The sequence below is a fragment of the Sycon ciliatum genome, chromosome 6, assembly GCF_964019385.1.
Source record: "Sycon ciliatum chromosome 6, ocSycCili1.1, whole genome shotgun sequence".
In the NCBI taxonomy this organism is placed as follows: Eukaryota; Metazoa; Porifera; class Calcarea; order Leucosolenida; family Sycettidae; genus Sycon; species Sycon ciliatum.
Window position 1 is genome coordinate 14,060,794 of NC_088648.1, and position 18,547 is coordinate 14,079,340.

At 44.7% G+C, this 18,547-nt stretch overlaps 1 protein-coding gene across 1 annotated transcript; it reads right to left on the bottom strand.

Annotated features, from left to right (window-relative positions):
* Positions 1-4,929: 4,929 nt before the first annotated feature.
* On the bottom strand, positions 4,930-14,673 carry LOC135818846 (uncharacterized). The gene is made up of 8 exons (XM_065332059.1): positions 14,507-14,673; positions 13,064-13,206; positions 11,944-12,088; positions 11,399-11,482; positions 10,254-10,451; positions 9,777-9,959; positions 7,018-7,355; positions 4,930-5,207 (listed from the first exon to the last, which is right to left on the bottom strand). The coding sequence occupies exons 1-8, from the start codon at positions 14,517-14,519 to the stop codon at positions 5,205-5,207; spliced, it is 1,107 nt and encodes a 368-aa protein (XP_065188131.1). The 5' UTR covers positions 14,520-14,673; the 3' UTR covers positions 4,930-5,204.
* Positions 14,674-18,547: the final 3,874 nt, after the last annotated feature.

Below are 18,547 nucleotides of genomic sequence, written 5' to 3' on the forward strand. Positions count from 1 at the left end.
TGGGGTGGTCGCACAAACCAGGTGTCACTGTACTGTATACATGTACTGTAAAACCGGAAAGTGTGACGACCAAAAAGTTTAATGTATTTTGTAATTTTGGCATGATTACGTGCAGAAAGTTTAACGATGGCTACCTGGTCACCCATCTGTATGCGCATCTTTACACAGACATCTTGCGATAACGGTTTTTTTCAAATAACGAAACATAATGACGTGTGTGTGCGTGCGTGCGTGTACGAGTGTGCCTGTGTGTGCGTGTACAAGTAGTTGTGCATTCATGTGTGTGTATGCATGGAGAAGTAGGTATGTGTCCGTGCGTGTTTGTGTGTGTGTGTGTATCTGTATTTGTGTTTAAAGTCTTCATTCTCACGAGGGCCCGAGTCCAATAAGAAATAGATAACAGAAAAAACATATTTAAAAACGTCAAAAAACCGTCAATGATCTACCGATGTCTGTCCCTAATGTTTCACTGTTCGCCGATGAACCACAGTTTCCGCTTCAAGTAGTTGCAGGCAATTGCTAGTTAATGACCTCCAGAAAAAGATAAACTCCACCATTTCTTGGATGTCGACTTGGAAGCTGAGACCGAACACTGGTAAGACCAAAGTGATGTTCTTCTGTAGCGGTGCTAGTGATCAGTTCTGTAATGTGTCTTTATCATGTCCTGGCGGCTCATCGACCATAGAAATTGTCCATGAACATAAGCACCTTGGTATAATTATTGACGACTGTCTAACATGGGCTCCTCATGTAGACTATATTTGCAAGAAAACTAGTAGTGTTCTCGGCATACTATATCCTCATTGTTCTCATTTGCCAAATACATGCCGTTCTATGTTTTATCGCTCGTATCTATTACCTATTTTCCAGTATGCATGTCAGTCTTGGTGTAGTCTAAGTCAACATCTTGTGAACAAACTTGAAATCCAACATAAATCTCTCCTTAAAATATTGTTTAACAAGCAGCGTTTATTTCCTAGTCCTGAGCTCTATTGTATCAGCAATACTCAGCCACTGCAAGATAATCGCAACCAGCAGCTTTGCATTTTGATCCACAGAATTCGCCTAGGTAAAATTCCCATTCATCTTCCCGTATTCAATTGGTTTTCTCTGTCCCGGTCCACTCGTAATAGTCTCTCACTTCCCCGTGCTAATTCAGCCGCATTTACCAACTCTCCTCTGTTTTTGTCCTACAGCCTTTGGCTGCACCTTCCCCAGCATGTTAAGACATCAAAATGTCTTTCCTGCTTTAAAAATGCACTCCGATAGCATGATGTAGTACGATTGGATCTCATTGCTGGATTCTTGTCTATCCTTCTTTCTTCTCTTTTTCTATATTCATTTCTTTTCTTGCCGTGGTTGGCTATCAGTATCACCCCTCTCTCGCACTTTGCGTGCAAATTGGTCATGAACCACGAGTTGAGTGAAATAAATAAATAAATAAAATAAATAAATAAATAGTGCAATTAAGAGTATAATAGATGCAGACATGGCCAGACAACAACGAGTTCATTGAATTTTTAAGGATTTTTATGTTATTCATAATCGATTTTCATGTTCCGCTCATCAGTGAATAGTATCGGAACTGAGTGTACTGTGTACAAAAAATAGAACATTTTATAACAGCATAATTGCTAACATATAATTAACTGAGTGCAGGCACAAAGCATGAGGTGATACAGTGCAACATGACACAACATTTACATCTGATAACCAGCTACGAGAACAACTTTAGCGCGACTACATGCTTCTTTTGTTTACAAAAGTCATCGTCCTGGAATTGAGGAGGGGCCACTGAGAGACACTGAACCCTCACCTCGGCAGTTGCCCTTGCCTCCGCCTGAGCCACCCCCTTTACCTTTGATGACTACGGAGACGGTGGTCCCCCCGGTGCTGGGATCCATGGTGCCGACTGTGTCTGGACAGAGACGGAGATCATCGACAAACCAAAATGAAACCAATATCCTTACCCATAGACCCAGAAGAAGCACAGCTAACTATTCACTTGAAATTTATGCACGGAATGGACTTGGCCCACGCAAAATGGACAGTGGAAATGGGTGTGCAGTAGCAGAGAACCCAGCAACGGTAACGCGGAGCAGCGGTCAAACGACTTGTGATGCTGGTGGAGATGATGGAGCCACGTTGGAGGCTGATAAGGAGTGCAGTGAGCATGGTGAGACTGAGCATCAAACGGATGATGAGGAAGTGACTGATGATGATGATGGTGGTGATGAGGACGATGATGATGAAGATGAGACGGAGGACGAGGATAAGGCGGAGGAGGTTGAAGGAAGGGAGCGGGATGAGACGGAAGAGAGCGACGTGAGCAAAAAGTCAGCTGTATTTTGTCACTTGTTATCACGTCTACTTCCTCCGTTAACAAAAACTTCGTGATGGATTTTGATGGATATGAAAACGCTTAGAACAGGTCAAGAACAGTTTGTATCGACTGCAAATCACTGGACGAAGGTGATTCAGCCTATGTACAGCGTCTTTACAAGAGAAACTGTTCGCGGAATGAGCAGAGAGTTCAGTTTGCGTCGCTTTCGCTCGATTCATTTTTGACCTGCGTCGCTGTAGTCATGTGCTGCACGCGAGTCGTCATCTGCTGTACGCGAGTCGTCATCTCTCTCGAGTCGTTGTTCAGCTCGTTTCAGCCTTGCCTCGGCTTCTTTGATCACACTCCGCTGACCTTGATGTCGCCGTCGTTCAGGTAAGTTGGCTTTCAAGCTGCGTGATCCACCGCGATGGCGATTACTCGTTTCCACCCGGGAGTCGTGAAATATATTTTACGACCCCCTGGTTTCATCTTCGCTCTCCAGAACTCCGCGAAACGAGGAGTAAAGGCACAGCCAAACTGATTCCATTTTCTCTAATGGATACCAGCACTGAACGGCAGCGGCTAGCAAGTCCAGTCGACTTTCTTTAGCCACGAAACTCGCATCGGACTGCAGACTTCTGAAAGGTTGCATGGTCATCAGCATTCGAATCTGGACTTTGCGCAGGTTGAACAAGATCTTGAGTTCAGAATTGTTTTCATTGAGCCGTGCGATCGGAGCAGCTCCTTGTTCACTCGCTCATTATGTGGGCTCGCTGCTCCGTTTTATCGCTCTCTATCACTCTCCAACTTACTCAGAGCTAAAGTGGTAGAGAGGCCAAGCAGCGCAATATCCCCTCGGAGAAGTGGTATTTCAGTTTCGCTCGCCATGACTGTCATCACCTATGTTTCCACAGCGCAACCATCGATTCCGCTCGGCTTGTAGTAAAAGGTCGCTTTCCTTGCATCGTACCTCTGTCATGGCATGCCAGGGAAGGCCAAGAAAGTGATTGCGACTCATTTCACGGCAGTTTGTGCCCAAATCAGCCCCTCAAAATTCCATCACGAAGTTTTTGTTAACGGAGGAAGTAGATTGTCTTAGTGTGTACGATGATTTTCACTTTTCTGTTTTGTGCCGTGCAAGTTATGTTAAGCAGTTGAAGGGTCTGGAAGCTGTATGTATTCGTGTGCATAATCCTTTTCTTTGTAAACAAAAGAAGCATGTAGTCGCGCTAAAGTTGTTCTCGTAGCTGGTTATCAGATGTAAATGTTGTGTCATGTTGCACTGTATCACCTCATGCTTTGTGCCTGCAGTGCTGCACTCAGTTATATTATGTTAGCACTATGTTTGACACCTATTATGTAATGCTGTAGCACTTCCTTTTTTGTTCACACTTTTAATTATGCTGTTATAAAATGTTCTATTTTTTGTACACAGTACACTCAGTTCCGATACTATTCACTGATGAGCGGAACACGAAAATCGATTTTGAATAACATAAAAATTCTTTTAAAAAAATTCCATGAACTCGTTGTTGTCTGGCCATGTCTGCATCTATTATACTCTTAAGGGGGCACATCACCCAAAAATTTCATATGGCATTCAATTGACCGTAACTTTAGTGTTTCTCAGTGGATTTGAGTGAAATTTTGACCACACACTCCTGCCACTATGCTGGCCCTCAGGACATGATTTACAAGTTCTTGCGCCTCACTGACAGGCTTTCCAGGCCGGAAAAACTCAAATTTCCGGCATAGTGCTACGGTGTGCGAGCCACCCAGGAGCCAAACAAATGCATTTACATTTTTTTCACATTTTCGTGCCCATTCTGTCCGTGCGCGGGACCCAAACCTAAAGCAAGTCCAGAAGCAGCCATGGGTGGTGGGGTAGGGCCCCTCAACGTGGCCCTGGAATCTGTCACAACGGAACGAGTGGGCGTTCTTTCACGGACTCCCACAGACCCAAGTCAATTTTTGGAATTTTTTTAGGTTTAGCACGTGCTACGAGGTCGTACCTTTGATACAACATCCAGTGCTGGGACCTCCACAGCAAGCCATTTCCACAGCGCTGCACACCAAATCCAGGATGCCCTCAGAAACCGGCAAAGACTGCCACTCACGTTTCACTACTGCCTAGTACTGAATCCTACCTGACTTCTTGACACGACTCAAACTTGCCAAAGTCACTAAATCAACGTCAACTACAATAATCAAGCCACATATCTGCAACGTCACGAGGGTGCTGGCAAAAGTCCTGCTGCACGGCGGCGGGCTTAGCCCGCCGCCGTGCAGCCCAATACGTGGTTTTTTAACGTGATTTTTTGGACTTGGGGCAAAATTCTGCACACTTTCGCGTGACTTTAGTATGACAACGTCACATGCTGGTCGACTGAAAACGTAATCTATGCAGACCGAAAAGTGCAATGTGGTTGCAGGCGGACTTGTACTGAAATATGCACGAACATTTGTACTGTGATTTAACTGATTTTCACGTAGTGTGGTTGAGGCCTTTTAAGCCTGCTCATATCTATTCCTTCCGCCACCTTTGACCAGAAAAGCTGCACTTCCATCCGGACTTACGTCCTGTACTTTGCGAATTCGGTACACACACCACACACCAAAGACCAAAGTTTCCAAGACATCATGTTGGTAGTCATCGTATTCAAAGAAGGAATGAAGTTAATAACTTTAAAAAACGTATCCAACAAAGAAATTAGATGTGTGCTAAACTGGTACGATCACACTGCAATATATAGCAGATAAACGAAGCATCGCGGGGGCAGCATTGGAATGTAGATGGAATCGTGCACCGCAGAAACATAAAATCGTGTCCGTATGACAGACGGCTTGACTGGAATCAGATGCTGCGGTTTTCTCTGTTCTCTCACTGGAGACACGCAAACATAAACAGGTAAAGTATAAATGAGGGACAAACACCGGGTTAGGATTCGGTAAAACCATGAATTATGCAGCAGCAGCAGCAGTAGCATGATCATCACCAGCAGCGGCAGCACCAGCAGCAGCAGCACCAGAATAATCACCACCATACCACCAGCATCACCATTATTTCAGGTCTACTCGCTGGCATGCCGTTACCCTGTTCATCGTAGCCCCCGCCCCCCCCCCCCCCCTTCCCAATCTGTACTCTCTTGTACCATCATCCTTCAATGCGACGGACCCCACGATAGGCGGTCAGCCTTTGGGTCATCCTAATAAAGTTATTATTATTATTATTGGCATCAAAATAATCAACATTCATCCTTCCTTTAGCGTATGGTATGCGCTTCACATGGCAGTACAGCCAGTGAGAAACGCCCTGAGCTTTGTGCATGAAATGCAGCCTTGCGATAATGACCTAGGACCTGGCCAGTTGTCTTTGTGGCAATCCTCCATATTTGTGGTGTTGAGCACTCTATAGGCATATGCGGATAATGCCGGCAGAAAAAATTCGATACTTTTTCTGGTATTAAGTTTCATGCATGTTTGGTACATGTATGTGGATAAAGGAATGGAGCAGAATTCGAGGAATTGCCCGCCATAAGGTTTGTAATACAAACGGTTCTGCCAATTTCACTGCTTTTCGAGCAGAATCTGCCACCTTTTCGAGCACTATCCGCACACCCCTAGCACTCTAGGTAATTTGGGAGAGGTGTTTCTGGCAGCCTCAACTAACACCGCCAACGATCCTCGCGCTGATGTCCGGGCTCGAGGGCTGTGGACCAGAGCACAGAATGCTTTCCTGGATGTCCGGGTTTTTCATCCCGATGCTCCGTCCTATGCCACTAAACCTCTCGACAAACTATTGGCGGAGCATGAGAGGAAGAAGAAGCTGCAGTATGCTGAGCGCATCATCAATGTGGACCGTGGGACGTTTACTCCACTAGTTTTCACCACGGCCGGTTGTTGTGCGCCAGAGTGCTCCAGATTTGTCAAGCGCCTGTGTGGCCTCATTTCGAGTGGTATGGGGACACGAAGTTGTATGCCAAGACAATGACATATGTCCGGTGTCGACTGGCGTTTGCATTGTTGCGGTCGACGATCATGTGCATCGGCGGTGCCCGATCGTCATATCACCATCCTGTGAATGCATTGCGAGAGTTGGAAATCTCGGAGGGCCGGCTGTGAGGTTTTGGAGACGATGGTGGGCAGGACAGTGCCCTTGTATTTTCCTGTTTTTGTTTTGTTTTTGTTTTTTGTTTTTTTTTCTCGCTTTTTTGCGTTTTTCACACATACAATTGTTTTCATTTTTTGGTGTTGTGTTCTAATCATTCGCCATGCCACTGTCAATTGTATTCTGTTTGCCCGTAAAAGAGGCCTACTTACTTCCTAGGTAATTTGGGAACTCTTCCTATTATGGGGTCCTGGGATTCTTTGTATGGGTGTCTACTAACTGACAGGTCCTTTGGCGGCTATTGTTTTATTTTTAAAGCATTGTTTATTGTGGTGAATGTCATTCGATGAATTCTCTTTGGTCCTAGTCAAGCCTTCAGCGAACGAACAAACTCCTGGATGGACTGTGGAAAGACAAGAAGCGCTGCGGACCCTGTGTGCTCCCTTTCTTACTTTTTGGCCACACTCAGCTACTTCGAAGTATTTTGTTTTCTGTTCGACCCTCTTTGTAGTGGAACATTGTGCAGGGCACAAACTAATAAGAACAAAAAAAGCACAAAATATCATTGTAATAATTATAATCTTACCGTCTGATGGCAAGCTGGCATGCACACCACCAGGTCTGCTCCGGGAAACGTTTGGTTGCGCTGTGCCGGTGATAAACGAGACTCGTGAAACTCTCCATCATCGCTGATGGTCAGGACGTGGCCTGCCCCACCAGCATAGAAGAAGACTTTTCGGAAAGCCGGGCGCTTTGAAAACAAAAACGTGAGTATCTGCTTCATACATGGCAAATCAGAAGACGTTGGCAAACGACCTTCAGCAGTGGCTGCGCAATTTTCAAGGAAATTGCTATATGTAGGTACCAGGCCACCTCGCGTGCTGAGCATATATTTCGATCCAGCATTCTCTGGGCAGCTGTTCACTAAAAGCAAAAGAGCAGACACATGCACACGAAACGTAACTTATAAGAATCACTTAGTTTCCAAACTAGGCAGATGAAGTGTACAACATCTTTGGCAAATACAGTCAAATCTGCCGTTAGCGACCTCTGCTGTAGGCGACCACCTACCGTTAGCGACCGATTTTCCGAGCACCGACGGTTTCACATACAAACTGATCTGTCCAGAGCGACCATCTGCTGTGCGCGACCAGCGACCGCGATTTCATGCACGCTGGCTGCATTCAAATCTGCTGTAAGCGACCGCGACCCAGGTTCAGTCAGGTGCGAAACTGTACTTGCCAGTGCGCTGTCAACTGCAAAGTGTGAAAATGCGCTGTCTTGCAAGTGTGATCGACTGGCGCCTTGCCTGTACTGATCTGCTGTAGCTCTCAAGTCCAGGCAGTGTCGATCTACTGCCGTGTCGCATACGCGTACTATACGGATTACGGGTATGGTCGTCGTTGAATATCCAATAATTATAGGTTAGTGCATGGCAGGGAGGGCCTTATGGCTTGTTAGTGCCCGACAGGTTAGCCTGAGGGCCGTAGGCCCGAGGGCTACCCTGAAGGGCACAAACAAGCCATAAGACCCTCCCTGCCATGCACTAACTATTTTAGAACGAGGTTACATGCATTATCTCACTTCCATTATGCGTGTGTAGTTTTGTGGTTTGTGTGCAGAGAGACTTGGTGTGGTATGAAAGAATATTTTCTTCTGGTAAGTTATGGTAACTCAGCACCACTTAGGACTACTAAAAGTAGAATGGAAGCAAATGAAATGCTGGGCTCTTATTGCGAGCTTCATTCTTATTCATACATGTAGCTTGTGGAGCTATTTAGGGGCTTTGAGAGCCCCTTGTCGATAACTCTAATGACTTTGATCTTCCGCAAGCTGTTGACAAAGAAAATTCGTACAGGTGAAAGAATACGGGAGGCAAAAACCGTACACACTTCTGAATTGCGTAGTTTTTAGTAGTACACCGTACACGTTATGCAGAGTTCATTATCTGCACCGTACTATTATGCATACAGGGAGTTGTACGCACCAGTTTAGAGTATATTCAGCGGGCTTTAAACTAATCCAAGGCCCTCGACGCGTCATCAAGAGTAGTAAAATAACGATTGAGCGGGCTTTAAACTCTGATAAGGCCCTTGGCGGGAATGTCGCTGATTGGTCGTTTCCTGGACAACGAGACAGACCTCGTTCTAAAATGATATTAAAAATCACATTATTCTCGTCGATTTGAGTACATGGAAGCATATACCTGGTATGCCGGATTTACCATACATCTGCCATAAGAGACCATCTGCCGTAAGCGACCGCTTTTTCTTGCACCAAGGGGCGGTCGCTTACGACAGATTTAACTGTACAGTGAAACCTGTTGAAGACGACCGCTCAACTCAAGGGACCTTCAAAATGTGGTCTCTGTTACCAGGTGGTCTCCTTATCCAGGGTCACTTGACTTGAAATAGCATCTCTTGATCCTGGTTTCAGTGGTCTTCTTGGACAGGTGGTCGCCTTATCCAAGTGGTCGCCTTGACAGGTTCTACTGTACATTTGCTTTGTCGGTACAAGAGGCTTTTCGACTAGGCTTTCTCCAAATCGGCCGGTTTTTTCGCCTATTCAGATTTTCGCTTAGCTAAAAAATACATCAGATTCGGCTGCAAAATCAGCTGATTGTTCGAAAATCGGCTGCAAAATTGGAATACATTGGAAAATTGGCTAAAACAATTGTTTGCATATTGGCTTCAACATTGGTGAGATATTGAAAATACAGCTCTGCTAGATGGAACTGGCCACAACTGTACGTTGTAGTGTAGTATTTTACCAGTAACGATCTGCCTAATGGCTAATGTTTGTTTGGGAGGAGGTCAAACGACACGAGTCACACGCACTAGTACTACAACTACTGAGGTAGATAGCTCGAACGGTAATGCTTGCAGCAACATCATTCGTTCGTAAACGCACTTTGTAACAACATTTGGTAGATTTTTCGGCGATTCTCAAAGCAACCCTCCATAATCGGCGAATAGCTTAGCAATTTTTCACAAAGTCTCCTTTTCAGCTGCCCGATTTGGGGAAAGCCTATTTTTCGACTATAATCATTCTCATTAGAAACAATGCTCAATATCAATATCTTTAAGGAGTGTTAATAATGCATCCATCACTATTCACCGTAAAATTGGATGTACAAGTAAGAAAAAAATGAGCTACCCCAAGGGCATGATAGCTTTGGGTTTGAGTACAAGGCATTGCAGGCCTAAAGTTTGAAACGGCAGAAATAAGAAACCCTGCGTTCTTTAAAGGCGCAACAAGTGTGATATTGCGTGATGGACTGAATACGGATAAAGGTTTCTGTGAACTGAACAGTTCAGTATTATGTCTGATTAATATTGTACTCACATGGAAAACAGCCATCAGTGTTGTATCTCTTCCCCCAATAGAATCCACCATCCCTATCCTTGACACATTCGTAAAACCGTTTAATGGAATGATATCCATTTTCACATGTGGCAGAAACAATCGCACGATGTGGTGCTGAATGGACTCGACCATGAGGTATATCCATTCTTAGGCAACCTACAGCTGCATGATTGGGACGTGAACCACAAGAACAGCATTGACTTAATAAAACAGTTTACAGTTGACTTTCTTACAAAGGATATTGCCGTATTTTCTCTAATAGGATTATGTATGTTGCACATGTCGGCGTGGCTGCGATTAACACTTGTGTCCTAACACACACACACACACACACACACACACACCTGTGGCCAAAGAAGCAGTCTGATCGGCAACCACATAAAGGCAAGATATGAATGGCTATTAATGATGAAGTTTAAATAAGGAGAAACATTGTGCTGTAGATGATGAGCTTACGTTTTCCACATAAATGCCCATCGTGAAAAACTGTAGGCCGATCTGGATGTGGAACGCGTCCAGCCACCCATCCTCCTTCCGTACATGTCGCTTTGTTTACAGTGGTATAACTTGCGTCACAAGTGGCTGTGACTTCATGATTCACAGGTGTGGTGTTCACAAAGCCATTAGGAACGTACACTGGTACGCACTCTCGCCCTACAAAACAGCGCACAAAATAAAACTCAAGAATTGGAGGCCGCAGTTCTGCAAATTGAGCATAGCTCCATTCAGCCAAATCGTAGGGTTGAGTCAGAACGAGGAGTAATCATAATAATCGTTATAGGGATGTACGGTTTTTACCACCACCTCTGGGTTTACAAAATAACGCTAGTAAGGCAGACCAGCTCCGGAAGGCACTAATTCCATGTATTGACTAGCTCCCATTCAGTCTTGATTCCAGACGGATCACCTGATGATCACGTTCACGGAGAGTGGTCATATGTGCAGCCGTACGCAGACTGGCCAGCAGGTACGATGAACACACAATCACTCACCCATCATTGCCAGCACAGCAGTACAGGTCGGTCGACAAGTCTCAGCAAAAGATTACGGATATGCGCACACTGAGATCCGTAAAAATATTCAATGAGAAGCTATAGTTATGACTATGTCGCCTTTCTGACCTCCTTCCCTCACTTAAAGTACAATGTATCCGGTTACGGTTTTATGTGGTAAATGGTTGATGCAAAAATAAAAAAATAGAAAAAGATTACAGATCATGCTTTATAATAATTAACCTCACAGCCATGCATCATTCAGGATTTCAACCTGCCTCCTACATTATCTTCGATGACGGCAGAATTTGTTCTCTTCATTGCTATTATAAAAATTGTTGTCTCCACGTCGATTATTTGCATATTTCAAGCGGAGATACTCTAGGAGTCAGGTTGAAATCCTGAATGATGCTCTGCGCAAACGCTACTTGGCTAGAAACATTTCAATATTATCTTCTTGAAGCCATGCATATCTTTTATTCACACCCATTCACTACATAATGAAGGGAGGCCTCGTTTTACTCCTTCCTCGCGAAACCTGATAGCCATTTTACTGGAAAAATGGGCAGAAACACTGCATGGGAGGGGGGGGGGGGGAGTAATACTTACGATGACATTCATAACTCCCCATTGTGTTTACACATGTGAAGGAGGCATCACAAACAGCTCCATCCTCCTGACATTCATTTCGGTCTGCAAAGCAAGCAATATAGCAAAACAGCGTGAGAATCACCATGAACGTGACTGTTGATTCCCTCAAGCTGTAGACGGCGAGTGGATCTGGAAATTAACACAAATCCATTCCCAGTACCAGAGTTAGTGCACTGCTTTCTGCCTTCGAAAGGTTCATAGCTAAAGCTTTGTTCGTAACTGGCAAAAGTACTCCATAAGTTAAAAGGTTCTTGAGAGCTCTAGCATACATATTCGTTAAGGACTTCACCTAGGACAGAATTTCGAGGTGTTACGAAAACGCTTATCGAAGGGCACTGGGTCTTAATATAAGGGAATTCATGAGTAAGTAAACAGAACGAAACACATTATCGCCCATGCCACCACTCTTTTCGTGAGACTAAAGAGCAAAGACGTAAAGAAAATAATTTTTAATATAGTCATCTCAGATGTGATTTTCTCACTGTCACTCACTCCAGGCTTACCTGTGACACAAATAAAGGGACTGGCAGATTGGCCAGAGCTGGCATCAATTGGTTCAGATTCCAGGCTAAACACACTGCCCTCTGACCGGGATTCCTTCAGCCAGGTGCTCGCCAGATTGTTGCGCCGAAGTGTCCACGTGACGTACTGTATGAAAGGGACAAGCAGATTTCGGGTTAGAGGAAAGCAGCAAAGCACAGAAGACAATGGACACTGTGACCGGGCCTATCGTACTCTTGAACATTCGTTGCAATGGTGATTATGGGAAGCAGAAAACCAATCTTTTATATGTAGCTTTGGGACGTTGAGAGCAATGACGCGAAAGGCACCCGCAAGAGTGCAAGTATCACCAACTACAGTTGCGCTTATTCAAATCCGACAGAAAGTACATATTGGACGACCTCAACTCAGTTACTTGCACGCCTTCTGAGGAGGCACGAATGCAGCTGGACGTACTCTTGAACAAGTACAGTAAAACCTGTCACTAACGACCACCCCTTGGGGTCAGAGAAAGCGAAAGCGGTCTTTAGTGGCAGGTGGTCCTTAGTTGGAGGTTTGCACCGCACAACCATGTATGCATGTGAGACCGTCCGTGCCTGGCGAAGTGGCCTTTAGCACCAGGCTGGTCGCTAGTCACAGTGGTCTTTAGTTACAGGTTTTACTGCTCAGTAACCGGAACTGGTCCAGGGCGTTAGTTTTTGCACTTCTGGTCTGATGTCAGTGAGCACCAAGTACAGAGTGAAATCATCCATACAGAGCATGACAATATCAACAACAATGGGAACGAAGAAAGCAAGTCGGCTAGAGACTGAACGTGGTAAATAACTGGAATTTTGTATTTTGCAGTGCATGTATTATTGTAGCGCAGGTAGTAGTAGTACATGTACTAGCATTAAGATTGCAGACGGAATGAAATTTAGGGTGGGAAAAGTATTATGTTGGGTAGATTTGCTGCAGCACCGTATTGCTGTTGATACAAGTACATAATATGTGCTTGTACATGTAAAATTATTAATTATGTGCTTAGAAGTTCCAGGTACATATACATATACATGTGCTTTGGATCGGGTTAGCAGATTCATTTTTGTCCTGTCATTTTCCACACCTCGATGTGAGACTTACGTTGGAGCATGCCGAGCCCGCTAACTTCTCGTGCTCTGCTTTGCTGAGAAGCGATGCATTGCGTAGTTCACACTGCCTAGCGGCGTCCGAATATAGTGCAGGATCCTCGTGGATACTGATCTGATATGGAGTACAGACGTCTCCTTCACATTGAAAACAAACAGAACATAGCTTCAATAACAACGTCTGATGCACGAATATGCCCCAGTCACACGCCCACTTGACTAGAGAATACGGAGGCCTCACGAATTGCGCGTTCGAGTTCGTGAACGTTTCTCGGTGTGCGAACTGGATTGCGAACGTTCACACTTTTCGTTCGGAAAAGCACTCGAATCACGAACCCCGTATTAAACTCCCCTATAAGCAATTAACATGGTTGGTTGGTTTATTTTAATTCGCACAGACAACGTCACTGAAGACAGGGCAGGGACCGAAACCTGGGACATTCCAGTCAGATTTGTATCGGCACTACATGTAGCGGTACTAGTGGTTTGCCCAACCCTAGGGTCCAGCACATTAGTTTGAAACCTTGCTTTAACTATCTTTCTCCTCTCCTAAGATCTCAAAGACTGATAAGTGTCAACATTCCCTCAACCCTGGAACCTTTGGATCCGTTGTATCATTTTCATGAAACACCTCATCAAATTCAAATTCGGTACTTGCAGTATTCCCTCATTGATTTGTTTCCGTCTTCTCTTTGTTCTTTGTTAATGACTGTATTTTCCCCATCCTCCTTTTCTTATAATTATCACCATTAAAAAAAGGACCAAAAGTTTACAAGTTTAATATCCGTTTTGTCGTTGAATGTCATGATCTCATCAGTCAGTTTTGTGCTAATTGTTGCACATCTTGACTCAACAGTGTTCTGCTTATAACCGTTAGTGTTGGACAAAACGGATAACTTGCAAACTTTTGGTCCTCTTTTTTAATTTTAATCCTTGGCTCTCCATCCGAGTTTAATTATCACTATCTTCATCATTTTGCGAGAACTGTGGCAATACGCCCAGTGAGAAAGCAGTTTTTGCCTGTGCTTCTGGTGAAGTAAAATAAAGCTAAACAAACAAAAAAACAGCCTACTCAAGCTCAACTGATGAAGGTTGAATTCCCCGAAACGCTGTTTATTTAGCAGGGAGTGGTGCTTTCTTGCAGGTTTGCCGAGTGGAAGGTTCGATGGACTTCTCGTGTGCTCTGGATGGCAGTAGTTAGTCAGTCAAGTGAGAATTCAAGTCGGCAGGAAAGGCGCGAGCTCCCACGTAGGGAGCAACACACAATTCCTCAAGTATAGCCAGTCTTCACATTTTGCCGGTTAGGTAGGCTATGTCATGATACATCTATTATTGCCCTCATATTACCCTCATAACCGGTCAATATATGAAATTACAGACCTTGTGAAAGAAGCGTCTTCGGTTGGTCAAACACTGTTATAACAATAATAACACTTACGCGGTTCACACATGGGCTCGGTCAATACCCATCCGGCCTGATTGCATTCGGCCCAAGCCCCTGGAGCAGGCCTGTAGCCATCATCGCACGTGAAATTGGTTCTGAATCTCTCATCTTCCGGTTTCTCGACTAGGAAGCCATTACCAATCCTCTGTGTTGGACATCGGAGTCCTGCAAAAAGGTTACAAGGTTGGTTAATTGGTTGGTTAATTGGTTGGTATAATAAAATAGTCCATAATCCCCTGAGTGCGCAACTTCACTGATCAGATCTGGGACGCCGAAATCCGTGTTGCGCGTCATAGGATGACATCATGATTAGAGGAAGTGTGGACCGTGTCGGCGGAATGACGCAAGTCCGACCCAAAAAATGACGTACACCGTGGAATACGCCATCCCACAACCCCACCCCAGTGGCGCACTCTGGGGGATTATGGCATACTGAAAAATGGGATTATCGACTCTTGGTATAATTATTTGACATGCCCCAGCGGACATACAACAACTATCTCATCACTCTGGTTAACTGTCCAAACTAACATATCAGTAGGTAAGACTTGCGCACATGCTCACAATGAGATACTGTATTGTGCCATGAGCCTTGGATACCAATAAAAGACGGAGAAGAATTCGGAGGCTCCACTGCAACCAGTTGGTCAAGGTTTAAAAAAGGATTTGGCCATGGAAATGTAGATGCAGACAGGGCTAGGAAAATAGCCAGTGGCGTGATAAGATCTCATCATAGACGAAAGTTGTTGGATACTACCGTATTTCCTCGATTAATAGACCATGATCAGTAGACCCTCCTAGAGGCCTCACGGAAAAATAGTAGACCATGCCCGAATAAGAGACCCGGTCTCTTATTTGAGTTCATCGCTTTGCGCATGCGCACTAAGAAAGCACGTGGTGGATCAAAAATGGATGCGATTTTAGGTTGCGCAACTACAATATTTTTGTAGTGGCTAGTGCTTTCTTTCATTATTTGAGCACGGTCCACTATAATATTATTTTCATCGGCACATCACGTGTTAAAATCCACCATTTCCAGCGATGTGCCGATGAAAATATAGTGGACCGTGCTCAAATAATGGACCATACCCAAATAAGAGACCGGGGGTCCAACCCTCTTCAAAAAACAAAAGACCGGGTCTATTAATAGGTCTTTTGCCAAATAAGACACGCAGTGACTTGGCGGGGCATGGCATGCGTACTGAATGCGTGACCCAGGCACGCCATACATGCAGTGCATTCCTCCCAGCGCGAGCTCTTGTTCTGGAACCGCAACGATCAATCACCGCGTTTGGCGTGTACTCACCCAGGCGGCCAGAAAAAACGAGACTCTCTCCTGGATCGGAAAAAACTGACAGCGAAGGATTCTATTTTCTTCTCGCTTCTTCATTGCTGTCCGATTTGTAGAAAGGTTTTTTTGCATTTACTTCTTGCTGGACCTTTGTGATATTTTTGATACATGGCTGATGAAGCGGTCAATGAGCCGAGCACATCTCTTGTGGCGGTACGTTGGCAACTTGCGATGAAGGGAATGTTGATAGTAGTCCTGCGAGGGAGAATCAAGTTGAATTAGCGATCCCAAAGCTCGGCTTTTGATGCCTTTGGACAACGAGTCCTTTGAAAAATGGACAATCAACCAGTTGAAGACTTACCTGCGAGCTAGAGGAGCCGGAGTGTCCAGGAAACGGGGTAATTTGCTCGATCGGTAAGTACCACTTCAGGATGCAGTCTTCAACATTTCGCACAAGTACATTTTATCGATACAATGTCATGTTTTACATTCTAACTTTCTCCATCTGTTCAGGGCCTGGTTCTATCACATCGATCCAATACTGTGCACTCCAGATATATTTGGCGGCAGGCATTGGCAAGGAAAGCGGAAACCCGCTGCCATTCAGAGCATTGTTGACGTTGAGCTCGTGGAAGCCCATAGCGACGCAATGAGCATAATTGTCCCTCTAGCAGCTACATTTCGTCCTAGTTTTCCTGAAACTGGGTCCAGCTCTGCTCTACCAAAGGACCTATTGTATGGTTGCAAAGATACTTTTATATTCGCCCTTGTAAGTCTGTTGTGACCATGGAAATTGATAAACCGCCAGCACTAATATTCATCAAGAGGGGTTTTATTATTCATTGCACTTTTTGCAAATATTGCAATCTAAATTATATCATACTATCCACATTTATACCGACTAAGTCATTAGCTGCTCCGTATTGTGCATGATTGTTCAGGCATGACAAAATTTGTGTTGCTGAAGATCAATTCGCCATGCAATGCTAGCAACAGTTGGCATGGAAAACATATTTGCTTCAGCAAGTAAAGGAGCCTAGAATACTGTGAGCAGGCAGCGAACAATCCATATCTGAATGATGATAGGGAAAGAAAGAATTGTTGGAACGATCTTTGAAAAGATAGAGAACTCCCTGGTTCGCTCCATCAGACACTCAACATGAATTCGTAACGTGGCAATTGGTTGCGTTTTCTGGACATCTTCTAAGGCCATCTGTTGCTTGATCGCTTGAACGGGGGAATGTTCAACTTTACGCCATGTGGCATCAAGAGATCCCGGATGTCAAATCCTTGGTCTGCCATAATCAAAGTCCCATAGCCTGCTACTGGCAGAAGATCTAAGACTAGTAGTGGCTTCTGATTGTGAGCTCGTGGTCACTGGTGGATCCCGTAAATAATATAATATAATAATCTTTATTTCAGATGACTTGGAGGTAACGTAAGCGCCACACCACCATCTGGGGTCATACGGATGATGCACTTCAAGGTAGTAACGTTATGCGTCTTATATGAGCTGTAGAGTTGCGACTGCGCAGACAGACTGGAATCGATATTACATTTCAGCACTGTAGCATCTATGATCATGAATGTTGTAGGATGCAGCTTTTTGAAAACATCCAGCAATCGTTCTGCCAATTGGGAAGGACGCGGCGAGATTGGTATGTGTGCCATGGCGAAGACTAACCATGGTAATGAAAAAGCTCTCCACGCCAATTAACCTAATCTTCCGTTCATCACCGGGTTTCCTTTTCCTGGAATCGGCATCCACTGGTTTACTGCGAAAGGAAAGACGCTCTTATTATCCAGGTGAAGAAATTGAATACATGCATCAAACGCAGCAAGCAAAGGAAAACCAGTGTAGTACTGAATGTCAGAGTCTTCAAACCGAGCTAAATCTCCAGGCTGAACTCCACTTAGATATCGTCGATAGCGACTATAGTATTCATCAGTGAAATGGTTAGAACACACCACTATATTGTATGACATGATGGTACCCGTAGCCATTCCGCTCATCTCGACGAATGGCGGCAATCCAAGACTTCTTGTGTCCAACTCGTCACTGCTCACGCTCTTAGCTTCTCCAGTTTTCGATTCCTTGCTAGCAGGGAAGACATTGAACAAAGTATTTTGTCTGAACGTCGGTCGCTGTTGCACTGCGGAACGCAGCAGTGATCGCCTTTCCCATGGCTAAAAAATCTGGAGAGATCTTCTAGAAAACAAAACTAAACCCTTTACAAGAACTAGGCAGAGAAAATCCAGTGACCGTCCTCATTATATTATTCTAGAATGTCGATCGCGATCGCGATCGCTTGAAGAAACATAGTTTTTGAAAAACACAAGGAAAACAAAAAAAGGAAAGTGACTATTTTCTCGACGCGTGGGTGAGTACACGCCAAACGCGGTGATTGATCGTTGCGGTTCAGGAACAAGAGCTCGCGCGTGACTCGTAATGCACTGCATGTATGGTGTGCCCGCGACTGCCCGGGTCACGCATTCAGTACACATGCCATGCCCCGCCAAGTCACTGTGTGTCTTATTTGGCAAAAGACCTATTGAGGAAATACGGTACCCAAGACTGATCAGGTTTACACTGACTTTGGATAGCTAGGGATAATTTGCATTCAAACAACTTCCGTCGTTGACAGCACTAATTGAACATCTAAAAAAACCCAAAAAACCTCTTAACGACACTTACGAAGACAATAATGAAGATCGCCGAAAGCACCATTCTGACACCTGAAGTC

Bases quoted from the DNA above. Each gene is read 5' to 3' on its own strand.
- LOC135818846 (XM_065332059.1), bottom strand. The intron at 12,089-13,063 runs GTAAGTCTCACA...CCTTTCATACAG, and splicing joins CGGGCTCGGCATGCTCCAAC to TACGTCACGTGGACACTTCG. The intron at 11,483-11,943 runs GTAAGCCTGGAG...CTTGCTTTGCAG, and splicing joins TCCCTTTATTTGTGTCACAG to ACCGAAATGAATGTCAGGAG.